This window comes from Trifolium pratense, linkage group LG2 (assembly GCF_020283565.1).
Source record: "Trifolium pratense cultivar HEN17-A07 linkage group LG2, ARS_RC_1.1, whole genome shotgun sequence".
Lineage (NCBI taxonomy): Eukaryota > Viridiplantae > Streptophyta > Magnoliopsida > Fabales > Fabaceae > Trifolium > Trifolium pratense.
The window spans coordinates 25,039,286-25,054,420 of record NC_060060.1 but is presented as its reverse complement, the minus strand read 5'-3'; the positions used below and the strand labels follow the sequence as shown (position 1 = coordinate 25,054,420).

Genomic DNA, 15,135 nt, shown 5'->3' with positions numbered 1-15,135 from the left:
CCGCTGATAAAATCACTCTAGTAACCAGGTTTGCTTTGGTAGGTAACCTGTCCCGCAAGAGACGCCAAGCACAAATGGAAACCTTCAAAGGAACCTGTCGGTGCCAAATGAGACCTGACGCAGCATCCAAAGTAACCGCATCCTGTGTCGTCAAAAGCTGATATGCACCACGAACAGTATAAACATCGTCCAAATCAGACTGCCACTGCCACCTATCTAAAACATGATCCTGCGAGGAGACGGTAAGAAGTAAAGACTGACACTCACCCAGCATCTCCTCCTCCCAAGCCCACAACCGACGCCGCCACACCCACGCCTCCCCTCCAGCCTCCCAACCCTGCATAAACATCTCGGCCACAGACGCCGATTTGTTTTCTGCCAGGTCAAACACTACAAGAAAATGGATTTTTTGTAGCGAAAATAGTCGTTGGCAAATGTAAAAAGTTGATGGAAAAGAGTTTTATACCTACAACTAAAAAGTCGCTGCTGGCTGTTGCGATAAGTTCCGTTGCAAAAAGTTTTGCAGCGAAATTTAATATTGTTGACGTTAGTAATTTTGCTAACAACAATATTTGTTGCCATTTTTTAAACTTTTGTTGGGATAAGTTCATTTTTCAACCAAGAATTTTATTATATCTAACTTATCTTAGTGATTAAAGTCGCTGCGATAACATATTTTCTCAAATAATTTATTTTTTTTGTTTTTTTTTGACAAAATTTATTTTTTTTTGTTTTTTTTTTATTATTATTTTGCTCAAAACAGTCATAATTTATTATTTAAATATAAATTATTTTTTTAAACACATCTTGTTTGAATTCTTAAAATTCTCCAACGACTGTTCCTTCAATAAATAGTGAATATAGTGATAACATCAAAGAATAAAGAATATGTACAATTACAGTTTTATGGAAAGAGAAGTATAATTGAGTTGTATAACATATATAATGATATATTGGTTTGAAAAAAGATAAAAGAAATAGCCTTTTATAAATTTGGTTTAGACGCAGTTTCTAAAACTCATCATGAGAAAAGAAAAATAATCAGTGGGAAGACTTTGTTTTTTATCCGCACTTGTAAAATTTAACCACCCACTATCACTATATGGATCAACCATGAATTTTGTAAATAAAAAATAAAAAAAATTCAAATTATACAGAGATTATCCCATGATTCCACCAACCCAAAAAAATAGCTATTTACAGTTCCACTTTTTACTCCAGTATATTAGGTTATACACCTTATTTTTCTAACAAATTGATTTTTTTTTTGCTGTTTTTTTATTTCAACAGTTATTTACTCCAATTTTTTTTATTTACTCTACTTTTTTTTATTACTGTTTATTTTATTTTTTTATAATATTTTTTGATGTTATGTTATTTTTGTAGAAAATATATTTGTAGTACGTATTATCATCATCCATATGATTATAGTAGATTTTTTTTTTTGACACAATGATTATAGTAGATTGAATAATGTTTCCAATATTTTTTTTATACATAATGTTTTCAATATTTGACTATCTATTTGCGACACCATTATTATTTGGAGATTCACCAAAACAATTTATATAATTGTTAGTAATTGAAAGAAAAGAAAAATCTAAATAATAGGAATGAATGAAGTTACTAAAAATTATTCAAAAAAAAAATTTACTAAAAAAATGTTGTTGTGGGAAAACCGTTTTCCATTTCGTATAATAAAAATATGATCTCTTTGTCAAAAAAAATATATGATCTCATTAAAAAAAAAGTACTTTAATTTACTTTTGTAATTGGTCGTCACCACTACACCTTTTTTTTTTTTAACAAATCCACCACTATATGTTAAAAATTGCATTTTTTTTGAAACAGTTAAAAATTGCATCTTAATTTTAATTTTTTTTACTTTTTTATATTATTTTTTTAATATATTCCAAAATATGTGCCACTATCTAAAAAAACTGTAGCCTTGCATATTTAGCAGCGACTCACAAGACCATCTATGATCATTGCTACCAAATCATCATATTTGCCAACAATAATTTAAATTGTTGTTATTTGGTCGCTGCAAATTTTCTTTATTCTTGTAGTGAAACAACCGCCCAAACCGCTCCCGCAACGAGGTCCCATCCACCCAGGGATCAGTCCAGAAAAAAGTGTCAGACCCATCCCTCACCTTTCTCAACACATGCTCTCTGAACCACCCTCCCCCTACCTCACCACCTCCACCCCGAATACGCGCCAACTCCCTCCACCACGTAGACCCACGCGCTCCACCCTCACACAGTCTGCCTCTCTCAACCCCATAACGACCTGCCAACACTCGAAACCACAAACCCTCCCTATCCACTAGCATCCTCCAGCACCACTTACCTAACAGGGCTAAGTTAAACTCCCTCAACTGGCTAACCCCCAAACCCCCATACTCCTTTCGTAAGCAAATAGATTTCCAGTTAATCCAAGATATTTTCCTAAAATCCTCACTTCCCCCCCCCAAAAAAAAATTAATCAAAATAGATTCTATAGAAGAGATAGTACCTGAGGGAGCTTTAAAGAAGGAAAGAGCATAGACAGGCAGAGAGATCAATACGGATTTAAGCAAACCTAGACGACCACCAAAAGAAAGAAAGCGACTCCTCCATCCTGATAGACGATTCTTTAAAAATATATAAAAATATCTTAATCTCTAAAAATATCTTCTTTTTTTCTTTAATTTAATGTCTAAAATACATAAATATATAGTAGTAATAGTACAGTAACATGTTAATTTCGACAACATAAATTTGGCAATCGAAAAAAAGTTTATGGCAAGAAAAAAAATTCCCATCAATTTGAAAAAAGAAAATGATAGTTTAGAAGTTAAATTGATGACTTAAAAATAAAAATAAAAAAAGACAATGAGATCATGTTAGATCATTTAGAAAAAGTGCTTGTATAAAGTACGAAATCGAAATTGAAAAAGAAAATGAGATCATGTTAGATCATTTAGTTTAATCGTTTGCGCGTCAGTTTTGTCGTGATTTCAGTTTCCTTCCGATCATAGTTGTGGGAGATCGAACCATAATTCATCTTACAAAATTCAACGGCAGTCATCATTGAAGTAACTAATAATGAGTGAAATGACTAGTTTTTTATACACAGGAACAACTATATGAATCTAACATCTATGAGAGGATTAAAACCTTACCATTTAAATCAATTGTTTTTTCTTTTTTGAAGCAATTTAAATCAATTGTTAGTAAGTGGTTCTAATTGTAATATTATTATCGAAAATATTTGAAGAGTATTTTTTTTTTGGTACAAGAGTATATTTTTTTTTATCAAGGCCCAATTAATCAACCTGAGATTCTACTTGGTAGTGCTTCAACATATTTTTTTTCTTGTGAACATAGTGCTTCAACCTTTTATTCGCTTCTTTAACGAGAATAATTTTTTTTTTGACAAAACTTTAATGAGAATAATTGAAATTAGTTTAATTGCAAGAGACGTTAAATAATTAATAAACCACACGCCTTTTTTAACAAATTGTGAGTTTGAAATGTTATAGTAAAAAAGAGTTAAATATAAAATGATTTATATGGTGCGACTCTAGCGGTGATGAAGTCAGAAAATTTATAAAGTCCGGATAAAATCTCAATTTTAAGCAAAAGTCTCATTTTTACACCGAAAAATCGCAGTTTTGAACAAAAAAAATTATATTCTTGTCCTAAACTAACTTCTAAAATACCAAAAATTTTTACTAGACTTTGGACAGGATAAGTATCCAGACTGGCGGGGCTGTATATCCGCCCATAGACTCTAGGCAGTACTGTGTATATATAAAATACTTTTTAAATTAATTTTTTTTAAATATATGATTTCATGTACCCAAAAAAATGATTTGAAAAGCAGATTAACCACTAAAAATTGTTCCAATTTGGCTTGAACTAGTTGCCAAATCACGATTCACCAAAAAAAAAAAAAAAAAAGATAATACCAAATGTTTATGAACCGAATTATCATCAATGTGGCTTGAACTAATTGCCAAATACATTTTTTTTCTAAAAAAATCAGGTATAAAATAAAAACGTGGTGGTGACTTAAGAATATGTGTGTGTGGGACTGTGGGTCATGGTTGTTTCATTGAAATGTCATGCATGCATAATGTAAAGGTAAGTTGTAAATGAAAACAAAAAGGAATAAAGGTAGATGGGCCATATAGAGTTTGTGACAATAATATAACCAAAATAGTATGATCGTAGTCATAGTTTTGAATATGGTTCTTTATTAAGCAAAAAAAGTGAGGTTTTGTTGAATGTGGACGAGGAACGAACCAAATGGAAAGTCTCATTTTCATTTCCTAAAGTGGGTAATTATAAGGAATCAAATAAAGAAATTTTTTGGTGGAAGAAAATAAAGTATGTCAGTACAAACACATACAAATACGGTTATATAGCTGAGTCAGATCACAAAACTTAAAATACATGTTTGTATTGGAATCTCTTGAAACCGACTTTTCTAGCTAGTGCCAACCTCATGGAATAATTATTTGCTAAAAAACAATTTTCATAGATTTTTTATGCTTCCACAATTTATAGGTATTGTGTTGTTTATTGTAATGTATTTTATTTTATTAATTGAAAACGATTATTATTGCAAGATAGCGTCATACAACTACTTTATTTAAAATACATCACATTAGATAAGGTGGTTTATACAAAACAATTGGACATTTGGACCTATCTTGACTCCTATTTGATAATTGCAAATTTTTCGGATAAGTCCATTTAAAATTTGTTAAATTTAATTCCGTTGATGGAAACATCATATTGTATATGTAGATCGACCTGAAGTTATTATTAATACATTTTAAATTGTTGTTAGATATGAGCACATTTTAAATTTTTGTAAATATTATTTTCTGTCATAAAAATACATGTATAATAATTTTAGAATACACTTTTATTACAAATTGGTAAAATAAAAACTTATAGAGTTTAATGGACATGTTATCTTAGTGTAAAATATTTTTACACGAATGTTTAATATCTCATGAAAGTGGAATGTAGTAGAATGACTTGACAAAAGACATAAGATTGACATTAAATAAAAATATAAAAATATTTTATATTATCGATATATATCCCATTTTCTTAAACTTAATTATAAGCAAAAAAACATAAATAAGCGTTAGAGTTCGTTATAATGTATAACCATGCATGTTAATGCTTCAAAAAAAAAAAAAACATGCATGTTATTGTTAATTGAAAAGGAAATGATAATATATAAAAAAAATCTTATGTTACACATGAAATTTCTCAAAACCTGTTAAAGGTAAAATGGGTAATATTTTCTTTATGTTTTTTAAAAGGAAATTAAAAACATAATGGGTAATATTTTCTTTATGTTTTTAAATAGTTAATATTGCAACTGGGTCATTTTGTTTTTATTTTGTTAACCATACAGCTGAGTTTATAAGATAAATAAAAATAAAAAAACCATGCAACTAGCTCATTGCATGCATCGGGTAGTGCATGTGTTTACACCTAATATTAAGATAAGATAAATAAATAGGAGTATACTACTATCATGAGTATATTTATTTAAGATAATTAAGATAATATAAATAAAAATATTGTACTAACTTCATGTTTTTAGTAGTGAGGCTGGTTTTTAATCTTTTAAAAATACTAATAAGTGTCCTATATATGGATACAAATTAAAGAAACCAATCTAATAATATTTTTTTTGAAAAATATATATATTCAACTTTTATAATAAAAAGTTAATAATGATAATGTTCCTAACAAGTGTCCGTGACCCCTTACTTTTTTTTACTTTGAAGATCCAGGTTATTAAATTTCAAGTCCTAGCCTTCATTTGTACGACGAAACGATGATTGGAAGGAGGTGGAGTCATGTTAAGTCCTATATTTTGCAGCAAGGTTCACATGGAGGAATTCTTATATTATTATAATAATTAGTCATATTATTGTTGAGAATTTTTTTTTGACTAAATAAAAGATATTCATTCATTCAAATTGATAAGAGTACATCGATGCAATACAAATCAAAATCGCTAAAAACAAAAAGGATGAATCTGCGAACAAACTCACAGCATCCGTGTTAATAGCATCAAACGGCATATTGCAAAAGCCTACATATTTGACTATATTGAAGTTTCCGGAACATTCATGTCGCCGGATCTGTAGCGTTGATGGTACAAAAGTCATTGATTGGATCTGCACTGGATCAACCTTAATCTTCAAACCTGAAACAAATGAACACCGCACAAAGACGGAAAGACGGGACAACAATACTCCGCACTAAGACGGGACAACAATTATTGTTGAGAATATAGCAAGTGTGAGTTTGTGGAAATAATCTCACATTGCACAAGAATGTGGTGAGCATTTATAAGTAGGAGAACTCACTCACCTATCACCTTAAAGTTTTGGGTGAACAAGTGGTGTGTTTCCCACAAAGGTGTCTTGCTCATAAGAGAAAGTACCACAAAAGTGAATGTTCCTCGCTAGATCCTCCCCGGTTGTTGCGCCAACAATTATTTTATCACACGAATATATTTAAAAAAGAGTAAAAAAAAGAAAAAATTAAATAAAATATATTTCTAATGTAATAAATTTATAGACAATTTATCGTACCGTTAAGAAGTCTTACATCATATGTGGGTTTGACTGAATCAGAGTTTATAAGTAAAAGACAATTCTCATTTTACAAACTAGTTTTGTAGAGTTAGGCCAAATACCTAATTCTAATATGGTATTAGAATATCTCCAAAATCTGTTGAGTCACCCACCAATAAATAATTTATAAGTAAAAGACAATTATCACTTTAAAAACCGGTTTGTAAGGTTGAATTAGGTTTATTACTCGATCTAATATGTCTTTGATTAAATATGTTCAAATAATTGTACTTACCTAAATATTTTTCTGTTCACATGTGTAAATTTGCAGAGACGTACTCCAGGTGCTTTGTCAATATTTGTGAAGTTCCTCACACTAGGGAAATTATTATCAGCAAAATTTTCGTCCTAGATTTGACCACTTCACTTTTAATTGGTAAAATTTGCGCATCTCTTTTACTGGAAAGTGATTTCCAAATGTTTAATACGAGCTTACATTTGGAAATCTTAAACATTTTTCAATCTTTAAACTCAACCAACTTTGGCACATAAAATTTGTTGGTGTTTGCTTATATCGACTTCCATACCCTGACATAATCGATTCAACCACATTTTTTTGTCAAGTATTCTAGCGACTAGAGAATTCCCCTTAAAGGTGAATAAGTAGAGTGTCCGAAGTTTGAACTCCGTCTCCTGCATATATAGTGTGATGTCTCTGTCAAATGAGTTAAACAATGAGGACGATTCAACCACATGTTAACAAGTCATTTGTGAGATTGAAAAGTTAATAAAACTGGCTCTACAAAACGAGTATTTCTCATACATTACATCGAACACATAAAGTACAAGCTCGTCAAAAATAAAACCAAAAAATACAAAGTACAATCTTAAAACGGACTAAAAAACACCAAAAAAAAAAAGGAGTAAGGAAAAATAAGATTAAACCTTCAAAACACTAACAAGGAATTTAAATCTCAAACCAAACATTTATAGAGTGACCAAAACACAAAGATGTCACGGTGACTTTGGAAAGTGTTGCTTCGAATGTGACTCAATAAGTGAGGTTGCAATTGTAGGGCAAAATTCGGAATTAGAATGATTCAAAAACATTAACATTTTCTATAATTTAATTTTCTCCATGAACAATTACCAACTTAAAATAACTTTCAGAGGTGGTGGATAAGGTGGGAGATGATGAATCACACTATTTGTTTGACGATTTGTCAATACAATGCCACAAAATTCAAATATTAAAATAGAAAAAACGTAGATTAAATAGCATCAACCAACATTTTTGAGTCACGTTCGAACATTGCATATTACGTATCCATTTTGTGCCCATTGGATCACAATTCTCAATGCAGCTGCTTCCCCTTCATAAATGTGTAGTGCTGGTTGAACCTAGCTGAAAATGCTATTCCGACTTCTGAATGCAATATTACATACTTTTTCTTTTTACAATAAACAAATGAAGATCAAACTTAAAATCTAATGCATATTACTCAAACGGCTCACCACAATATTATCTATTTTAGTAAAAATAAGCTAATCTCTTTTATTTATATATATTTTTTTAAGATGTGTGGATTGATCTTTCATTCAAAAATTTGTCAAATACTGTAATTGATTGAATCTCACACGGCCCAGTAATTACTCAATAAATTCCAGTAGTGTCCAGTCAAAGTAGAACCTTACAGCCCAGTAAAAAAGAGAAGCAATATATTGATATATCAACTTCAAAGAATAAAATACGATGGGCATTTTTAATTAAGCCATATTAAGTGCGTTTAGGATACGAATAATCGTTAAAGTGGGAATAAATCAAGATAAATCGTTAAGTGGGAGTACTATATTTCTACATAACAAGAACAATATTTTTTTTTTGACGCAATAACAAAAACAATATTGAGAAAATAAAAATCATCAATTTTACACTATTCCTCAATAGTGACACAAGATAACAAAACACTCATAAAAAAAAAAAAGGTGTGTTATATAAACATAAAAAAGTTGGACAAAAATATTATAAAAAAAAAAAAAAAAATTAGACAAAAATACAACACATTTTTTCTCCACTCACAACACAGATATCGAGACGTGCAACAAATATTAAAAAAAGTAAAAAATGTAGTTTTATTGTATTTTTGTTAAAAATTTGTGTTTAAATAACATTTTGCTAAACAAAATAATACTAACAAAACAAACCTTCGAGGCATATTCTTTCTAATTTCATCTTCTTATTTTTTTGACACATTTCTAGTTTCATCTTTCTATTACCTTTCAAAATTTTATGTAAAATATTTTTGCTTATTTGTTCGGCTTTTAATTTACCAAAACAAGAAATGTACTTCAAAAAATATTGAAAATATATTCCACACCTCAATTAAATATCCGATGTCCTTGCTTGAAAGACCTCAACTAAGAATTAGTATTTGCAATAGTCACAAAAAATATCAAAATTGGATCAAACACAAAATTGATGGTTGAGTTCTAACGTTTTAAACAAGAGCCACATAAATTAGAAAGATAATAACATAATTATAATTAGAAGATGAAATGAAAAGCATCAATTTACAAGATAGTAGATAGAGAAAGACATAAATAGACCAAACATCTACTTAATTAGCAACGGCTCAAAATAAATTAAAGACACTCCAACCTCTTAACTACTTAACCTAAACGGTTCACAATCAAACATAAATTGCATTTAAAATTAGATTCAAAATAGAAAAAGCCTATGAAAACATTAACTACTTAGCATTACTACTCTTTTGCCAAACATAGCAAAAGTAAACAAACCCCACAAGATCCATGACCAACTTTCTCCTTTCACCACAAAACACACAAAAGTTAAGTAAATTCAAACACTACTACTAATATTAGCCCTAGGTCTAGGTCTAGGTCCATGTCCTAGGTCCTAGGAACAACCTTGCACACAAGTGGTTTTTTCATTTCCATTGAAAGCTTAAGACATTCTTCCAAATCAACAGATGAATCATCATCACATGGAACCCATTTGAAGCTTTGAAGTAACTGAGCTAACCAAAGATGAACAGAAGCTAAACCCATAGCTTTTCCAGGGCAAACTCTTCTACCAGCTCCAAAAGGTGCTAACCTTAAATCAGATCCCATAATACTAAAATCTTCATTCATAAACCTCTCTGGCTTAAACTCCTCTGGCTCATTCCACACTTTTTCATCATGTGTTATGGCCCACATGTTCACCATAGCAGTTGTTCCTTTCGGAACAAATTTGTTACCTACCATAACATCATGGACTGATAAACGTGCCCATGATAAAAGTGGTCCTGGTGGATGCACCCTTAATGCTTCTTTCACAATGCATTGCAAGTATGGCATGTTCTGAACATCGGCATCAGTAACAAAATTTGTATCTCCGATAACGCGGTCGATTTCTTCTTGCGCTTTAGCTTGTATATCTGGATGAAGAACCATCCTAGCCAAAATCCATTCAAGCAATATAGCAACTGTGTCTGTTCCTCTAAAAATCATTTCCTAAAATCGTAACAAAAAAATAAACATAAACATAAAAAACCAAACAATAAAACAAAAACAAAAGTATATGAAAGAAATGTTGGATTACCCAAAGAACTGCAATCATATCAGAATCACTAAGTTTGTCTTTTTCCTCTAAATCAAGCAAAACGTCAACAAAATCACCAACTAAAGCTTTTCCTTCAAATATTCTCTTCATTTTATGTTCTTCAATGATCTTACCAACAAAAGCATTCACTTTTGTAACCAAAACTCTACACCTTTTTCTAACACCCTGCAAATCCAACCAACCCAGAAGAGGAAAATGATCACTCCAGTTAAAAATACCCAAAAGCTCATACCCTTCACTCACCAACTCTTCAAGTTCAACACCATCACCTTCAAAAAAATCATAACTTTTTCCAAACACAGTCATCATTACATTATTAAGTGATCCAAAATGAAGAACTTTTTTTACCTCAACACTACCCATTTGACCCATCAAAAAATTTAATCTTTTCACCATTTTTAAACCAACCTCACTCCTAAAACCTTCAAACCCATTAATCCTCCTAGGACAAAACAAATGGGTCGATGAAATCCTTCTCAGATTCCTCCAATACTCACCGTACGGTGCAAAACCCATTGCTCTGTGAAATAAAAGCTCATAAGCTGATTCCTTAACTGGTCTATCACCAAAAGCAGAACTGCAGAGGATTTCCTTAGCAGTTTCCGGTTCACTTGAAACAATGAACCGGGTTAGACCAACAGAAAAAGCCATCAATGACTCAGCACGGTGAGTCCTAGCAAGTTTGGCTAAAACACGGTGTGGTGTTATACCAGATAGAACTCCAGTGAAACCAGTGAAAGATGGGCCTGGGATAACAGCATGGGCTGAAGATGAAGCTTTGTTGTATAAAGCCCAAGCAAGCCCACCAGGAGTGAGCCAGATAAGGAAAGCAAGAACAAAGAGAAAGGAACAAAGAGCAGTTTGGAAAGTGAGAGTGAGTGGCTGAATGTAAATAAGGTCTGGAAAAAGAAGAAGATGAAACTCTGGAGACATTTTTTAGTTGTTGTTGTTGTGAAGTTTTTTAAGAATGAAGAAAGGTTGGAGTGGTTGGAATATATAGAGAGAAAGAGTTGCTAGTTATATGGGAAAGACAAAGAGTGTTGCTGGTTAGTGGTTTATATAGAAAGGAGTGTGAGTAGTGTGGTTAATAGTATTTGGTTAACTATGGTTAAAAGAATATTATTGTTATGAGATGATGATGATGGAAGATAGAAAGGTAGAAAACTTTATCAAAAGTTATTACAGTATGAAAATTTTATGAGAAATAAAAATGAATTAAAAGGAATGTAAAAAGCAGTTATGGAAATGTAACAGCGTTTATTACCGTGGGTAAGCTCAAGAAAAAGAACATAATCAATTTTGGAATTGTAAAGGAGTTGAGTGTGGTAGTAGCTCGATATGAACTTTGTGTGCGTGGAACAGTCATTGCCTTTTTCCAATAAATTTGGCTGCACCGCCTCCCACAAACTCGCTCATTCTTGGTATCAACTCCCGTTGTTTATCAATAGTTAGTTGTTTCAGTAGTACCGGTGATTGATATTAGATTTGGTAGAGAGAATTATGATTTGATCTCTGTTAACGGAAATTACTTGATGTCGGAACTGGTCTAAAATTTTTTTTAAAATTTATGATCCCGCTAACGAGTGTCTTTGGGCAATTTATAAATATTCAAATTAAAAAGATATTTAAAAAGTTAAAAATTTCAATTTCTAATATTTTTTCATTAAATTTTCTTAAAACCTTACTACTATTTAAAAATCGTTAAAGAGTGCTCAAAGCACTGGTTAGCATTTGGAAAAATAGGTTAGCTTACTCCTTCAATTATTATTCGGAAAATGTTAAACAGTGCTCCAAACACCGATTAAATATATGGAAAATGTTAAACAGTGTCTCGGGGTACTAGTTAAGCATCTAAGATCATCTCCAATAGTGTAGTGCCTATTAGGTACTTATGGTACTTATTAGGTACTACCATTGGAGTGCTACCCATTTAAGTACCTAGTATTAGGTACCACTTCTAAAATAAGAACTCTCTCTCCTCTTGGACCCACCTTATTTTTCTTTAAAATATTCTTTTCATGGGATCCACTTTATTTTATATATTCAATTTGAATTAATCGATATTTATACAAAACACAATTTTTTTTTGTACATTACAAAAACACAATTTTTGAATTGGCATGTAAAAAAATGATGTTTCACAAAATGATTTTTTTTGTACATCACAAAAGCACAATTTTTGAATTGGTCATTTTAATTATTCTTATGATCAGTCCCCAACAATAATGTTTCAACAAGTGACACACATAATGATCCTCATCCAAATCTCGCACCATACCTTCAAAGAAGAACACAAATTCAAGATAGGCGAGTCCATCTTCAACATGATCTTGTCGAGTATATTTGGCAACGTTTTGGGCATGAAGATCAACAAAATTAATTGTTTTTAAAATTATGTAATGTTATTTTAAATTATTTTTTAATTATGTAATTCTTAAAATTTGGCAATATTATTTTAAATTAAATTTCAATTTTTAATTATTTTTTCGAATTATATAAAAAATAGTACATACTAATTTTATAATTTTATCATTCAATCAATTTATATTATAAAATAGATAATTAAATAATAAGTTATTGTAATGATGTGGAGTTATTGATGGAACCCATTTTAGAACTTTTTAAGAAGTGCTCCATTAGAGGAGTTTAGTACCTATTAGGTACTATTATTAAAAAATAATAAATTAGTTATGTGTCCATGTAGGACCCATTTAAGTACTCAAAGTTGGAGTGCTCCATTGTGGATGCTCTGAATAGAAAATAAAATCTATCTTAAAACTTGTGCATTCAATACATTGAAAGTGTAAAAAGTTTTCTTATCAACATTAACTTTATCTTTTATTTCTGGCTATAAGTTACTAGTTTATAGTTGTTGACTCATAGTAGTTTATCTATAGACATATTTTGTGTAATTTTTTTAATAAAACAATAATGCCGCCCTCAAGATAAGGGATTAGTCTCTGCAGTTACACGTGGAGGATACATTTGGTTTACCAAAACAGTAACGCCCTCTCTATAAAAAATAAAAAAAATATAAAAAAAGTAACGCCCTCCATTTCTTAATTTAATTTAATGAATAAATACCAAGTTGATTTTTATTTTTTTTTGGTACATACCAAGTTGATTTTATTATTGCATGGAGTACGTGCACTTTCATTGTTCTTGAGTGTGATTTATTTTGTTTATTTTTAAATTACCTAATTCGTTTAGAAACATTGAAATTTTACTAGTAATATTTGAGGGTTCGAATAGAAATTGAGTTGGTGGAGCTTGGGCTTGATGTATTCTGCCCATGACTACTCAGCCAACTTTATTTTATTATTTTATATTTTTATTAACCAAAACTCGCAGCTATACTTAAAAAATCATCAAATTTTATTATTAAGTAAGTTATACTGTTTTATTTATTGTGTCAAAAAAATAAATATACTATTTTTTTTTACAAGCAAATATAGAATATATTAAAACAAACGAATAATCCTTACTAATATAAGATGTGCTAGAAAGAGCATGAGTTTACTTACGGTAACAATACATTGAAGCAAAAATTTAATTGATGCCCAAATAAATAAAAAGGTTCGACCACCATAAGTGAGTTTAAATATTTAGTCTCACCCCCTTATTATGTTCAAATATACCTTCCTCAATTATAAAAAAAATAAAATACACACCCCTGAATCCCTCTTTTACACACATATATATACGACACCAAAAAAAACCGGGCCGAACTTCTAACAGCCCGCCCGCTTCCATAGAACAATATCGTGGCAACGTAGACCTAAGTGGTCATATATATTGGATATATATATATATTAAAATTACGCTCACCTCTATAGAAAGAATTAAACTTGTATTTCATTCCACCCCCTCTTATGTTAAAATTTAGAGTAAATTACACTTATTTTTCTTGAGAGATACTTATGCTTTGTTTGGATGAGAAAAGAAAGTAAGAGGAAAGAATTTTGAAGGAAAGAAAGTGAGTAGAAAGTGAATGAAAAGTGAGATGAATTTTTAGTTGTTTGTTATAAGAGAAAGTGAAAAGAAAGTAAGAGGAAAGAAAGATATGTAAATTTAAAATGACAAATATACCCTCAAATAAAAATAGAATCTAATTGGACAAAAAATCAGAATGTATTCTTCATCGATATTAAAATAAGTATTTATTAAACCAAACAAAGGAAAGTAGGATATTCTTCAACCTTTCTCTCCTTCCTATTTCTTTCCTTCCAGTTTCTTTCAAACCAAACATAGTATTAAATTATACTTCTCTTCCCTCTTATGTTAAAAAATACACTCTTCTCTCCTCTTTTATAAAATATATTAGTGAAAATTATCCTATTTCCCTTGATAGAAGCTTGAATTTTATTTCACTCCCCTTTTATATTAAATAAATCAATTATAAATTATTATAAAAAATCTAAATTTATCTCCTATAATAAAAAGTCCAATTTAATTTAATCAAAATTGTAATGCACATGTTTTCACTATTTTGTATTCACATTATTTACGTATAGTTTTAAACACTGTCAAAAACTTAGTTTTCAGTTAAATTCTTTATATAGTTTTAAACACCGTCATAAATTTAGTGAAAAATATTTTAAATTGAATTTTTTATTCTAAAGTCATAAAATTAATAATAAATATTCAAAGAATGGAAAATTAATTTTCTAAAAGAAGACTTGAATTTTTTTTACATAAAATAATGACTAAAGTTATTTTGTCATAAAAATATTTATTTATGTTAAAATGAATTAATTAAAGTGAAAATTTTAACATAAAAGAGAAGGAGAGTATAATTTAATCTTATTTCAAGGAGGGGGGAGTAATTTATTCCTATATTTTGTATAAAAAAAAAGGGAGAAAAGTGTGTATTTTAACATAAGAAGATGGAAGATTGTAATTTAAGCAT

The 15,135-nt window shown here is 30.1% G+C and overlaps 1 protein-coding gene across 1 annotated transcript; it reads right to left on the bottom strand.

Annotated features, from left to right (window-relative positions):
- Nucleotides 1-9,119: 9,119 nt before the first annotated feature.
- On the bottom strand, nt 9,120-11,294 carry LOC123909717 (cytochrome P450 78A5-like). Its single transcript, XM_045960600.1, has 2 exons — nt 10,206-11,294; nt 9,120-10,117 (listed from the first exon to the last, which is right to left on the bottom strand). The coding sequence occupies exons 1-2, from the start codon at nt 11,157-11,159 to the stop codon at nt 9,512-9,514; spliced, it is 1,560 nt and encodes a 519-aa protein (XP_045816556.1). The 5' UTR covers nt 11,160-11,294; the 3' UTR covers nt 9,120-9,511.
- Nucleotides 11,295-15,135: the final 3,841 nt, after the last annotated feature.

Coding starts and splice junctions, on each gene's coding strand:
- LOC123909717 (XM_045960600.1), bottom strand. CDS start 11,159: ATGTCTCCAGAGTTTCATCTTCTTCTTTTTCCAGACCTTATTTACATT. Junction 10,118..10,205: donor ATATGATTGCAGTTCTTTGG/GTAATCCAACAT, acceptor TTACGATTTTAG/GAAATGATTTTTAGAGGAAC.